Source organism: Peromyscus eremicus, chromosome 9, assembly GCF_949786415.1.
Source record: "Peromyscus eremicus chromosome 9, PerEre_H2_v1, whole genome shotgun sequence".
In the NCBI taxonomy this organism is placed as follows: Eukaryota; Metazoa; Chordata; class Mammalia; order Rodentia; family Cricetidae; genus Peromyscus; species Peromyscus eremicus.
Genome location: NC_081425.1, coordinates 76,916,414 through 76,931,762, shown reverse-complemented (window position 1 = coordinate 76,931,762; position 15,349 = coordinate 76,916,414). Strand labels below are relative to the sequence as shown.

The following is a 15,349-nucleotide window of genomic DNA, read 5'->3' as shown; positions in this document are numbered from 1 at the left end:
GGAGAAATAAGAAATTTATTTCACAACCCATGCACACTAACCAGCCCCCATGAAGTCTTCTGTACTGAGACTTTCTTCCCTACAACTGGAAGTTATCATGACATGGAGAAATAGCAAGACATGAACATTTTAGAGTCCTGAATTCTTATTTTAGCTTTGCTACCATCTACCTACTTGTCTCTAATTCCCTCCATTCACCCTGCACATCCTCAGCCCCTGGGCAAGATGAAGAATAATCAATGGCATCTGCCTAATATTCTGGAGACTTCATTGGACAAGTTAACTCCATCCATTCTTTGGGACCCAGAGTTTAAGTGTGAGAAGCCCAGGTCAATGGCAGCCACACTGCTGTACGTTGGCCAAGTTCCCCCAAAGCAGTCACCCCGAGTCCTGACTCCTGGCTCATTGGTGCATGAGGCTCCTACTTAATAAGCTCAATAGTTTATTCAAACAACATGCAGCAAAGCAGGTCAGTAGGGCGGTGAACCAGAGCAGCCACAGAGTGAATGACGGACACCAAGAAGCTCACATGCCAAGTAGCAGTAAGTGGGCATTAGGGAGCTACTGAGAAGACTCCAGAGCTTGGAAAATCCCCCCACCAGGCCCCCCAGACCAGCTTCCATCAAGAGTGGGCTAGGAGGAAAATAAGAGGGAAGGAGCTGGGAGATCCTGCACTTCTTGGTCTTCCATCACTTACCAGATGTGCAGTGGAACCCGTCCCCGTGGTACCCAGGCTGGCACCGGCAGGAGAAGGACCCAGGGGTATTGTAGCAGGTAGCTGCCTCATGACATCTGTTTTCCGCACATTCATCAACATCTGCAGAGGTCAGGGACAGGCGCAGAGAGGTGAGCAAAGGAAGGAAGACCATGACTTCACCACAGACAGCTGTGCAACTACATGGTCTCAGTGCACATGGCTCAACACGTTGTCAACTTTAGAACATCCCTGGGTCTGAGCTGAGAAATGCTAATATGGAAGAGTAAGCCTGACAGGAAAAACAAACAAACAAACAAAGAAACCCACACACTAGCTAGTTTTATGTCAACTTGACACAAGCTAGAGTCATCAAAGAGAAGGGAGCTTCAGCTGAGAAAATGCTTCCATAAGATCACGCTGTGGGGCATTTTCTTAATTAGTGATCAATGGGAGAAGGGCCCAGCCCATTGTGGGTGGTACCATCCCTGGGCTGGTAGTCCTGAGTTCTATAAGAAAGCAGTAAGTAAGCCATGAGGATCGAGGCGGTAAGCAGCACTCCTCCATGGCCTCTGCATCAGCTCCTGTCTCCAGGATCCTGCCCTCACTGCTTTTGATGATGAACTGTTATATGGAATTGTGAGTGAAATTAACCCTTTCCTCCCCAAGTTGCCTTTGGTCATGGTGTTTCATCACAGCAACAGTCACCTTAACTAAGACAAAAACAAATCCAGGAACATGTGCGTTAACAAATGAGATGAATGCTCAGAGTAGACATCTAACGTGTGGGTAACTCAGAGAGAAATACCCTGCCGTGCACTTCTGGAGCATCTTTCATCTACCGTGAATTCTAGAAGTGATTTCCTTTCAACTACTAACCTTTAGACTATAAATCATTAACTTCCCGTCAGTGATGTTACAAAAGAGATAAATATAGGTAACAATAGTTTTTCCTCTTTGTTTGGCACCAGCTCCCTCCATATTCTTGTAGGGTACAGGAGAAAGATGAAGGCCCAGACACACTTCGGCCCAGAAGGACCTTCAGCCCTGCCTGATTAGACCGCTGTCTAAAACCTCCAATGAGAGGCAGCCTTACCCAAACCTACCCTTCACTTGTACAAAAAAAAGAATGTTATCCGTACTTTTGGAATAACACAGAAACAGCCCAGGCCCCTGCACTTGGCACCTGCTTCCCTGAGGATTTCATACTCGAAACTCCCAAATCCACAGCTTGGACAAAAGCCAATTAACAGGCCTGTTTATTTTCCTTATTAAAGATGGTCCATGCTGTCAACAGCAAGTCACCTCTTTCCCCACCCCCACGCTCCAAAGACACCTCCCCACCCCCACCCCCCACTCCCTCCCACCCCCGCAAGAAACTCTTGAGTACAACCGCTAAAGCTGATGCCAGGGGATGAGGTAATCTCCAAGACGACAGGAAATCTTTCAGAGGAAAAAGGGAAAAAAACAAAAGGTACAGGTCTGAGCTAGGCTTGACCAAACACAAAAGAAATCATGAGTCACATCCACAAAAACAACCAGCACTGGTTTTGTGACCCAGTGATGGTCTGAAGTCTAGGAAAAAAAGGAGCCGGAGCCGTGTGTTTGGTACAGCCCAAGGCAGGCACCTACCAGCTTGGAAAGTGAAGTTTATAACCAGGGGTTAGATGTGGATGGGCAGGGATCACAGAGACATTCCACCGGGCCTCCGGGCAGCGCACATTTTCCAGGGGCTCCTCCCACAGCTCAGCTGTTTTCTCGGTTGTCAGCCCACTGCGTCTCACACACAGGCATTCTGTTCCCTGGACAGGAATCCCTTATACTCCCTGAGTGAGCGGTGGGCCTATCCTTTGCCTTTGGAGAACACAGTGCCTTTTAGTCTAAAAACCCCTGAATGCTCAACCAGATCAAGCTTAATTCCACCACAGCGGCTCTCCCTGGGCAAGCAGCTGGCTTTTCTGGTTACCTTCGCCTCCCAAGATTAGGAAGGAGTTGCTTAAAGAGCACCCTACATAGTAACTCAGCTACTAAAGAACGGTCATATACTAGCACATGCTGTCTCTTCAAAGGCCAGCTCCAGGGCACAGCTGAGTGGGGAGCTGGCTGGGCCTAGAGGGGCTATAAAACTGACTGAAGCCAAAGCTGTAACTCAGGAAACTCAAGCTTTGACAGAACATACCCTACAAGTACTTCCAGTGGGGACAGGAACCCCAAGCAATGGCAGGAAGCAGGAATTCCTGACACACACAGCCTATTGCTGGGCCCCAGGGAGCCCTTTCTTATGGCTATTTTTTAACTCAAGAGGGGATTCCCCAAGGTTGCCAAACCTCTGGCATTATTAAGGCCCTGACCAAACCTGAAACAGCCATTTTCCCTGCTGTTATTGCCTCTTCGTGGACGCCATGATTATGGCAGACAGCAGCTGCCAGCAATGACCAGCAAGTAGACAAAAGCCCTCGAAGAAGTTCAGTACATCCCACCTGCGGAATCCCTGGCCCCCAAGCTGGAGAACTGTAGGCTACCAGAATTGCAATCCAACTCCTTCTTGGAGGGCCTCCATGATGGACAGCTAGAGCCAGCCAGCAGCTCCAGGGCCTGAATACAGAGCTGGCTGCCGCCTCTCCTCAGGAGCATGAACACCAGGGGGTTTGCAGAAGTCAGAGCTCATTTCCCAGGACCGCCCCACCGGTGTCCAGAGAGAAGATGGGGAAGGACTTTCGCCTCTTCTCAAGGCAGGAGCTCTCTTTTTAATCCCCACTGATATGGGGACGCCAGTAACAATTAACTAGTAGGAGGTACGTTCAGGGGCTGCTAGAAGCTGGGGTCAGGACAAGTGGGCTGAGACAGGGGGACAGGCCCTTGTCGCAAAGGGAACAGAAAAAAAGGCAACTCAATTCCAGAACCATCGACACCTCCACCACTCGTCCATTAAACTCAAGAACCTGTTAGGAAAACAAGTCTGGAACCTTCCATTTGGAGCTCACGCTTCGGACTTGGAAGTCCCTTCCACCCCCATTCTGAACAGAAGCCGGTGGAAGCAAATTCAGCCACTGAATGATTGACTTGCTTTCTGACCCAGCGTTTGAATTCTCCGGTGCCGGTTAACCTCTCTACTATCCAGAATGCTATGCTTTGGTTTACATGTCCTTGCTGTCTCTCTGTTCCCTAACTGTCCAATCACACATAAATGTCCACTGTTTGTGTCTGTGTGGAACCTGCAAATGGAATAATAAACATTGCCGCTTCTATGTCCACACCCTCTTGTCCATTCCTTACCCGGCATCCCTGAGCACACGCATCCTGACAATAATGTCGGCCACCATTCATCTGCCTCCTGAGCACAGATATAACAGACCCTCCTCTCTGCCCTGGCTTCCTCAACTCACACTTGAAACTCCTCAAGACAATCTGTTCCTGCAAAGTCACCCAGCCTCTTAACGAAAACGTGCCTGGGAAGTAGCCAGCTCACGCAAGTGCAGGACTGAAACCAGCCCAGAGGGAGGGACAGTGGAGAAGACTTCACTCTTTATGAACCAAAGCCTCCTGCTAGGGACTCAAACCAGATCGCAAACCCAAATCCAAGTGCAGCCTTTCCAGGCGGCTGGTTCTGGACAAACCGTGGCTGGAGGAAAACCCACACATCCTCTTTTTCATCTGGTGGAGTGTGCACCTCAAGACCACACAGTTCCCACAACACCGAGCCTCTTGGCAAGGATCCTTCACTCACAGACATCACGACCACTCGAGACACCTCTGGATAGGAACGCACGCACGCACATATCTAACACGTTGTAACTTTATTCTGCCAGCTACTTTCGTGATCAGCATAGGCTAACTTATGTGGAATCTTTAGGACAATGACCCCCATCTGACACCTGAATGGCTACCACACACGACAGGCTGTGGTTGTGTTAGGGAGCCTCCGAGATGGCTCTCAGTGACCCGTCGTCTTATAATACGCGTAATCTCAAAGAGCCCTCTCCTTAGGGACTTGCTCATAACAAATGCAGTAAAACAACACTGCAAGCATCTTCGGGATGATGACTTCCATCTTGCCGGCAGGCTTTACTAAAGCAGGCTGTTCTGTGACTCAGACACCCTTGTCTCATGAGAGGCCCGCATGACAAGAGGCCAAAGGGCACAACATGCTAACGCGGAAGGAAGCGCTGTTACACAGAGAAACCCTGTCTCGAAGAAAAAAGAGAGAGAGAGAAACACAAACCACAAAGTAGCTAAGAGTCCCTCCAGTCTACACCAGCTCCAAGGAACACAAGGTCTCAAGCTGGCACCAACACTCCAGGATAACCACGGGTGCTCAGTCCAGTGACAGGGAATCGCCCTTGAGTGATTCTGACTCTAAAGATGCCCACTCTCTTTCAGCAACTCCAAGGCTGTGTGAGTCACAGGAGGGGAGAGGCCATGTCTCTATGAAGATGTATACCTAAAAGGACCAGACAGAGTCCCCAAGACTTGCCCACAGGTACTCACCAGAACACTGATGTCCCGTGCCAACAAAGCCTGGCAGGCAAGCACAGCTGAACGAGCTGCCTCCGTGGTGCACACACCGGGCCTGCCCCTCAGGAGCACAGGTGTGACTACCATCAAGGCAAGGGTTGGAAGGCGGGGCGATCACTGAAAAGAAAGTGAAAGTGTCCCAAGAGTTGAAATCCCTGAGTGGGTGGGCCTTTCTCTTCACAGCCCCACTCACAGACTAATACCATCAGCACACCTGCAGATCTGAAGGAATGCAGGGTCCCAGGGGTCTCAGGCCCTGTCCCAGTCACAATCTCAATTTTAGCAAGATTCCTAGCTCAAGACTCCTATGTGTATTAGAGTTCAGACGTGCTAGTGTGTGTTTGTGCTTAAAACATTAGGCATGACAATAAGTCATCAAAACAGATCCTGGTTGCAGCTTATAATTCCCCAGAGTACTGTGCACACAGGACATACAGCCATACATAATAAGCACACACACAGTTCCTACAATCATTGCTACTCTGTTATCTTCCTGGAGATTGGAATGTGTACTTCTCTGTTATCAGCTAGCTCCATCACTGGGATAAATCTGGAATTCGAGGTCTCTGGATCCACTCTTCAGTCTGAAGTGTGTTTTAGAACCCTAGTGGGTGCATTTATTGCGGACGGGGTCTTTGGCTCCTCGAATGAGACAGGCATCTTTCAACATGACATCTTTACAGAGCTGAGGTGTTACAAGTCACTGTCTGGTTATGTGACCAGGCCAGGAATCCCAACTGAGAACATCCTCCAGTAACTCGATACACTATCTAGGTGGGGAAAACCCAACGGTAACACACCATCAGGGCAGAACTGGGCTGAACTGCAGGGGAGGATTGCATCCTTTATACTTTAAGAAATCCACACAACAGAGCCTCGGGACTGCAGGAGTAGAGACCTAAGTGAACCCCAAGGCAGGGTTCAGCATCCTTCTAGCTGAAGGGAAAAGAGATTCTGATACTCACAGATACAGGTGTGCTGGTCATCTGCAAATTCGTAGCCACTGCGGCATCCACATCTGTAACTTCCCTGAGTGTTGACACACACAGAGTTGGGGCCACAGTGATGGAAGCCAGTGGCACATTCATTGACATCTAAGCGAAAACGAGACCAGAAAAGCCCTGCTGAAGCAGAGGGCTCCAGAAATGGAAGGCCTGACGACTCAATCTTCCCACCACCGTGATGTTTCAGTGGGGTTAATGGCTCGCTAATGCAAACCGTAGAGATCTGAGTCTTGGACGCTGAGCAAAATTCCAAGTTGCAGTTCGTCAGAAATAAGGAAAAACATTTTTCAAATCTTTCCAGGTAAGCCACAGGAAGATAATTTTTGAATACTTTAGGAATTCTTTAAAAGGGAAACAATTTGATTTCCAAAAGATGCTTTCTTTCTATAGCCCTAACCCCAAATACCCATCTCCAGACTACCTTCTCACACCTAGCCAGACTCTGCCTCAGTTTTCACATAACTCCAGATAGACAGGAGGCTAAAATCATTGCCTAACGATGATGACCACAAAGACCACACGGACGTGTCCTCCAGACTGTGATGCTGGAGAAAGCGAGGCAAGAACAAGGGCTGCGTGACAGAAACAGACAACACGTCTCTTACCCACACAGCTCCGTCCATCTCCCTGGAACCCAGGGGTGCACTCACAGATGTAGTCCACACCTGTCCCCGGGCGGCACCTTGCTGTCGTGTCACAGGTGTGGCTCCCATCATAGCAGGGATTCACTGGTGCAGGGGCCGAGTCCCCTGTGCATGCACCGGAAACAGAAAAGGGTCCAGAGTGAGTGTCACAGAGAGGACGAGGGGAGAAAGGAAGGGGACAGGCGTCCTTGCTACGGTATGAATCCAAAGCTAAGGTGGACGACTCGCATCCCAGGGTTACTTTCAACAGCTTCCTTGTGCCTACTCTGTAGAGCAGGGCCCTGGCTTTCAGCAGGTTTGCCTCCAGGATAAGAAAGCATCTAGCATTTCCTGGGACTCTCAGGACAACTCGGAGCCACACTGCTGTCCCCGTAAGAAAGGTGAGCGAGACATGGGATAATTTACCTGAATCCAGAGTCAGCAGGTGTGCTGGCAAAGACTCAACCTCCAAATTTCTTCTCTGAGTTTATCAGTCTTCCACTTCAAACTCATCGTTCCCGTGGGTTAAACCTGACTTAAGTCCTCACAGGGTCTCAGGCCCTGTCCCAGCTAGAATCTCAATGTTAGCAAGATTCCTAGCTCAAGGGTTCATAGGTGTGTTATAGTTGAGAGGTCCTAGTGTGTTGGTGCTTAAAATATTAGGCACGACTGTAAGCCATCCAAACAAACCTTGGGAAAAGCTTTTAATCCCCCAGATCACTGCATGTGCTTGACAGACAGACAGATAGACGGACAAACAGACACACACAGTTTCTACTACCATTGCTGCTTCATTATCTTACTGGAGATTAGAGTACTTCTCTTATCATCAGCTAGCTCTATCGGGGGATAAATTTGGAATTCTAAGTCTTTTTTGAAAAACTCTTAAAGGATCTATTATTATATGTAATTTCGCGCGTGTGTGTGTGTGTGTGTGTGCGCGCGCGCACACGCGCGCGCGCGTGCGCGTGTGTGCACGCACGTGGGTAAACATGCATGCCACAGTGCACTTGTAGAGGACAGAGGACAGTTTCGTGGAGTACACTCACTCCTTCCACACTTATATGGGTTGCAGGGATTGGCCTCTGGTCACTGAGCTTGTATAGTATGCTGGTTAGATTTTTATCAACTTGATACACTCCAAGGTCATCTGGGAAGAAGGGACCTCAATTGAGAAAATGCTTCCATCAGACCGGCCTGCAGGCAAGTCTGTGGAGCGTTTTCTTGATTAATGATTGATGTAAGAAGGCCCAGCTGACAGTGAGTGGTACCACCCCTGGACAGGTAGTCCAGGAGTATATAAGGAAGCAAACTGAGCAGGCCAAGAGAAACAAGCCAGAAAGAAGCACTCCTCTGTGGCCTCTGCTTCAGTTCTAATCCCGAATTCCCTTCATGATGGACTGTAATCTATAAAATGAAATAAAAACTCTTTCCTCCCCAAATTGCTTTCAGTCACGGTGTTTATCACAGCGATAGAAAGTAAACCAGTATATATGACAAGCTCCTTTACTCACTGAGCCTTCTTGCTGGCCCCCAAAACTTCCTTTGTAAAGACACAACCAACTAAATAGAAACGGCTTCCCAATGCCTACTCTTCTTATATTTTTGGTTGAGCCTAGCCTTTAACGGCTGAGCCATCTCTCCAGGCCCCTACACTTCTTGATCCTGTTGATCTTTCTCTAAAGAACTTGTAGAGAGTGTCATACAGGTCATAGTTGACATCCTGGAGCATCCCCTCCCAGGCGGTGTTCTCAACTCTCTATAGCCAACCCCATTAAATCCACATGATTACACATGCAGACTGCAGCAGCAGCCTAGGAAAGCCAAGGAAGTTGCCCAAGGTTACAGTCAGGAGAAGCAGGTAGAGTGAGAATAAGACAAAAATCCAGACAGCCCCAGGCCAGGGGCAGCCCCACTCTGCTACAGCTGTCGCCAGAGGAACAGCATAAAGTTACCTATCTGAGCCAAAGGCAACAGGGATGAGGTTCAGATGCCCAGTGACTCCTGATTCCTCCACGCAAAAATCCAAATAAAATTGTTTATACCTGCTGGATTTGCTTTTAAAAATGGAACATAATATATTTCCAAGATTGTTGTTCCCACCGGCAGGCCTAGACATCATGAGGGATAGTTTCCTCCTTCCTCCTCAATGGGACAGCTTTTTCCTATCTGAGGTGTTTGCGTTGACTCAGTCTGTGGAATGGGGACCTTAGTCACAGAAAACTTCAAGAGCCCCATCTACACCTGTCAGACTACCCCGAGCCACTCTGGCTATTACAATAGTCCATGCAAATTACAGTAACTGGGGCCTCTGCCTCTTAAGTCCATGTCAGAACCCTGTCTTGGTGAGCAGGTTGGTACACCCCAGTGCAACCTCGTGTTACCTGCTCCACAGCTCTCCCACCGTCAGAGCCAGAATCCTGGCATGTGTAGGCACACCTTGGCAGGACCTCCGCCTGCACTTAGCACCAGGATTCCCTGTCACTTCTCTCTCACTCATGACGCCCCAGCCACCTTCTACACTGGGACTTGTCCCAAGCAGCTGCTAGTTACACCCCAGTGCTCGTTACTGCAGCCCTGCTTCGGGGGCTGAGCTTCCTCCCAGGCCTTCAGGACTCGCTATCTCCTGAGCACGCTCATCTTTCTGCTGCCCAAGTTGGAGTCCTCTGGTTTTCTCGAACAGTCTGCTTGTAAACTGAGGCACCTCGACTGAGCTATCTCCACTCTTCGGTAAACACTCCCCCCCCCACTCTATAAGAAACAGCACGGCAGAACACTCATTATTAGCTCCCCCACCAGGGCCTGAAGATGAGCTCGGCTATGAGTTTGTCCTCACTTCACCTCGTCAATGTTGGCTGAGGTAAGGGAATCTCTGCCAAACAAAATAGCGGGACAGCCATCCTGGGAATGCCTCCTCTTTCTGGACCTCTTGGCCAAGGGAGGAAAACCCAGCGCTCTGTGGACTTGGGCACGTAGAGTTCCTGGAGTCAGCCTCCAGCCAGATTAAACTAATAACAGGGTGACATCCTCACTGAAGGCCCCATTGAACCCCACTCTCCCCACAATTATTTCCTCATTTTAGAATACCTTCCAAAGGGAACAGTCATCTTTGAAATGCTTTATATAAATGCTAATACTTAACCTTCTTATGCAGCCCTCTCCAACATCAAACTTTTACTACACTGCATTCCAGGAAAGATTGCTAAGTGCGTACGTATGTCAGAGCTTATCGTCCTGCTAGGCATTAAGCAAAACAAGGATTTTAGAAGCAGACCAGAGGTGACCTGCACTCTTAAAACTACTGTACTTACAACAACATAAATAAGTCCACAATTACATGATACTGATTTAACAGGCAGTGCAGTTATAGAGCTAGTAATACAATTCAGAATCTAGTGCAAAGGGAAAATACAGAGCCTGTTATTTAAAAAAAAAAAAAATTTAGGCAAAAACTTAAAAATCAGCTACTTCAGTGAGCCCCTTTGCACACAGCCACTAAGTGTAGCTTCCAGTTATGTCCTGAGAAAACATTCCTAAAACTAGTTCTCTGTTTATAATTCCTAAGTCTGCTGGCCCTCTCCTCTTGCAGTAAGTCAAGGAGAGTTGTGTCCTTAAGTTGCTGTGAGTTGTCTTTCTGTACGCTGTGAATACGTGTTGCTCCAATTGGCTAATAAATAAAGCTGCACTGGCCTGTGGCAGGGCAGGATGGAGCCGGGCAGGAAAATCCAAGAGATAGTGAGAGGAGAAAGGGGAGTGGGAGGAGACACCAGCCGCCATCCAAGGAGCAGCAAGACACCAGCAGAAAGGTAACACCACGGCCACATGGCAACTTGTAGATTAATAGAAATGGATTAAGTTATAAGAGCTAGCTAGCAAGAAGCTTGAGTCATAGGCCATCCAGTCTGTAATTAATATAAGCCTCTGAGTGATTATTTTATAAGTGGCTACGAGACCGAGGGACTGGTTGGGACTGGAGAAACTTCCAGCTACATTAAGTCATTTCATATTTCACCCACTTAAACGAGTGACTCTCTGACAGAGGAGCTGGAACCCACTGGCTCAATTAGGAAGGGAAGAATGGTTCCCTTAAAGGAGCCACCACTGAAGGGCTGAATTCACTGATGCGAACTCAATGGCCCTCTGCCCAAACATCTCCCCAAATATCCCTGGAGAGGGAGGATGGCAGCATGCCTGGGTCACGATCTGTGACACCACCACGAACACACAAGGGACAGACGTCTGTGGCTGGAGGAGAACAAGGGCCACGGGCTTCTCTTTCTCCCTGGGAAATCGCACTATATGCACCTTGCAAAGCCACACAGTGCCCACGTCGCTGCAAGGTTATGTGGCTCAGCATGCCTTCCAGCCTGACAGCAGCCGCCCTGGAAAAGCCTAAGACTTCACACGCAGTGACAGGGAAGAAAGAGAGTTCACTTCTGGCATCCTGTGTGTGTTTTTCTATTGTTCCAATTCAGGAACAATGAAGGGTACCTCTGTGAGTGAAGCATGGTTCAATCACAAAAGGTTGAAACCTACACCCACATGCCATCTGGGTCTATAGCTAACAGCCTATGTGCTGCAGCTGTACTGTGTGGGGCAAGTGTGGGCTCTGTGCCCACAGCCAGGGTTTGAGTCCCAGCTTGCCACTTACCAGCTGTATTTCCAACTGTTTTACCTCAACGTCTCAAGTTTTACATCTATAAAGGGATGATAACAGTACAGCCCTGTTGAGTAGAGGTTGCTGTGGGGATTAGATGAGTTAATTCATGGAAGGTACCCAGAACAGTGCTTGGCAATATACCATACTATTTATTAAATATTATTTGTCTGGGTGGGAAGGAACCTTATAAAACTACTAGTAATTGGTGTCTTTTGCTATCTTGCTCTCATTTGGTAAGAAGAGACCCAAAGACAAACTGTTGCCCTAAATGATTCCAGGGACTCTACGGCATTGGTGGTTCATCCTCTAATACAATGGTTCTCAACCTCCCTAATGCTGCAACCCTTTAATATGGCTCCTCATGTTATGGTGACCCCTAATCGTAAAATTACTTCGTTACTACTTCATAACTATAATTTTGCTACTGTTATGAATTGTAATGTAAATATCTGATATGCAGGATATTCGATGTGACCCACAGGTTGAGAACTGCTACTCTAAGGTACTTCAATGGCTCTTCTTACACACCTGATGCCTCCATCTACAAAGGGCAGAACTGGATATCTTGGAGAGGGGGTTGTATTCCAAAGGTGCCTTTATCTCTCTCCTTATGAAATGCAACTAGACTCTTCCTTCTTGCTTTACATGCTGCTCTAAAAATTGTAGGAGGCTTTCTTTTGGGCCGCCGACCAGCTCCCAAATCATGACATGGAGATTTATTATTAGTTATGAATGCTCGGCCTTATCTTATGCTTGTTTCTTGCTAGCTCTTGTAATTTGTACGAACCTGTTTCTCTTCATCTATGTTTTGCCTGGGGTCTTTTCACCTTTCTTTCACTCTGTCTGTCCTACTCCGTGTCTGACTGGCTGGCCCCAGGCATCTCCCTTGTTCTCTCCTTCTCTTCTCTCAAGCCTAGATTCCTCCTACTTACTCTCTCTGCCTGCCAGCCCCGTCCATCCCTCTGCTGCCTAGCTATTGGCAGTTCAGCTTTTCATTAGACCAATCAGGTGCCTTAGGCAGGCAAGGTAAAACAGCAACACATCTTTACATAATGAAACAAATGCAGCATAAACAAATATAACATTTTTACATAGTTAAAGTAATATTCCATAACAAAAAAAATCAAGTGGCATCTTCATGCATTAATTTACTACACTGTAATGTCATCTTTGGCTGCCCAATGCTTAGACCAGCATTCTATATCATCCTATATGTTTGGACCAGTTTCCTATATCCAAAGCAACCAAGCTAACAAACTTGGGCTTCTCCTTTCAACCAAGGCCCTGTCACCTTCCTCCGCTGCTACTGTATGGCTGAGCCAACACCCGTATTGAATCTACAGAGGCATAAGGGGCCTTCAGCTCCAGCGGCAGAGCCCAGAATTCTCAGTCGCCTCTCACAGATGCGACTCTGGGCTCACAGTGCTAACAGCGACTGAGTGTGGGAGGCAGTCCTTTTCTCTTCACATGCCTCTCGCCCTAGGGGAAAGCATGATGTTTTGGTTTAGAGAATTCAAACGTCACCTTGATTTTTTTTTTTGTCAACTTCCTTTGCAGGCTCATCACAGCTTGTCTAGGACATGTTTGTAAAATAGCTTTTGAGGAAGAGGCAGGTTTACAGAGAACTTGCTAAGAATGATTTCTATATCCTCATATCTCCGACCTCAGTCACACAGATGCCCTAACGTGTACTACTGTGGCAGTAGTCAGTGACTAAAGTCCATGGAATTCATGGAGAGTTACTCCACAGGACACAGAAGTCCCACCATAGAGAGCTTGCACACCATGTTTTTGTCCATTAATAGACGAATGGATAAAGAATATGTGGTTCCTATATACAATGGGCTCTTATTTAGTCATTAAGAAAACAGAAATTGTGACATCTGCAGAAAAATGGATTACCAAATTGTTTTCTCTCATATAAAGAGCCTAGATTTTAATTTTTATATAGGTGCACATATGGGAGGGGGGTTGTGGATACAGGACAACAAAAACAAAAATCTGTATGAAAATGCCATAATAAACCTACTAATTTGTATAATTGTTTAAAAACAAAAATAAATACTGTTGTGGAATATTATTTTAGGATGTGTTTCATTTGCTTATGCTGTGGAACATTTGTTTAATGATGCAAAGGTGTGTCGTATTCTTTTACGTTGCATTTGTTTAACTCTGTGAAGCCGTGTTACTGTGCCTGTCCAAAACATCTGATTAATCTAATAAAGAGCTCAGTGGCCAATAGCTGGGCAGAGAGAAAGGACAGATGGGGCTGGCAGGCAGAGAGAATAAATAGGAGAAAAAATCTGGGAAGAGGATAAAGGAGAAGGAGAGAAGGAAACAAGGGGCTACCCACTGAGCCACACAGCCAGCCATGGACTAAGAGTGAAAGTAAGATATACTGAAGTAAGAAAAGGAAAAAGCCCAGAGGCAAAAGGTAGATGAAATAATTTAAGTTAAAGAAAGCTGGCTAAGGCCGGGCATTTATAAGAAATAATAAGTCTCTGTGTGTGATTTATTTAGGAGCTAGGTGGTAGTCCCCTAAAAGAACTAGTAAAGAGTTTTAAAAAAAAAAAGCAACAGCAAAATACAATTTTAAGTAATAGGGCTTGGACTGGAGAGATGGCTCAGCGGTTAAAAGCCCTTGCTGCTCTTCCAGAGGACTGGAGTTCGGTTCCTGCCACCCACATCAGTCAGGTCACAAGCTGCCAGGAACTCCAGCTCCAGTAGATCTGATGTTTCTGGACACACACACACACACACACACACACACACACACACACACACACCAGGGCTCACTCTGCTTGCAAGCATACAGGTTTTGAATAGCACACACATAAGAACATATAATCTCCTATCAGAGGCCCGTGCACCACGGCTTCACCAACCTAAAAAGGTCCTTCTCGCCCATCTATCCCCCCTCCACCTGGATGCCCGGCAATCACTGCTCTTGTGACTATACCGCCTCCAGTGTTACAGCTGGAATCACCCAGTCTGCTGCCTCCTGAGACCGGCTTCCACATCTAGGGTTCTGCTGTGCTCGATTGCTTTGATGGGCACAGAACATTGCTATCTGCACAGGGAGGGCCAAGGAATGTGAACCACTAAGTCACTTCCACCAGTTTCCTTCAGTTGACATGCAAAACCTGGGACACACAATCCATCCACTTGAAGGGCAAAACTAAACGATTTTCATGACAGCCAGAGCTGCACAACTACCACGATGACCGATTACTAGGACATTCATCACTCTAAGAAGAAACTCTACACTCTTAAGTGACATATATACCTTTGTCTATCTCCTCTTGTCCATGAACAACCATTAGTCTCCTCAGTATCCCAGTATTGCCCATGTGGACATCCTATGTACATGGAATCATGCATTATGCTGCCCTTAGTCACCGGCTTCTTTCATTTAGCATGATGCTGTCCAATGTCATCCATGCTGTAGGATGAATGAGTACTTCTTACCTTTTTATGACTAAATAATATTCTATTGTGTAGCTTTAGGACTGTTTTATATGTGTTTATTAGTTGATGGTCATCTAGGTTGCTTCTCCCTGCTGTCTATTTTGAATAATGTTGCTGGGTTAGTATTATCATCACTGTCACAAAATACAGAAAGAACTTCTGAAAGAAGAGATATAGTCTAGCTCAGGTTGCAGTCTACAGTCCTGACGCTGTTGCTTCTGATTGTGGTAAGGCAGACCGTGACAGCAGTAGTAACTGGCAGAGGCTGCTCATGAGTGGAGAAGACAGGACAAGATATAACCCATGAGGTTATGGCCCCATAATCTACTTCTTCCAGCTAGTGCTCTTCTCCTGAAGTTTCTGGAACCTCCCAAAATAGCTTGGC

The 15,349-nt window shown here is 47.2% G+C and overlaps 1 protein-coding gene across 1 annotated transcript in view; it reads right to left on the bottom strand.

The window, feature by feature from the left end:
* The window catches only part of Nid2 (nidogen 2), a 59,572-nt gene that overhangs the window by 13,053 nt on the left and 31,170 nt on the right, over nt 1–15,349 (bottom strand). Inside the window, exons 9-12 of the mRNA XM_059273785.1 lie at nt 6,819–6,962; nt 6,175–6,303; nt 5,183–5,326; nt 698–817 (exon numbers count right to left, since the gene is read on the bottom strand). Of these exons, the coding sequence (XP_059129768.1) occupies nt 698–817; nt 5,183–5,326; nt 6,175–6,303; nt 6,819–6,962 (537 nt within the window). The remainder of the gene's footprint in view (nt 1–697; nt 818–5,182; nt 5,327–6,174; nt 6,304–6,818; nt 6,963–15,349) is intronic.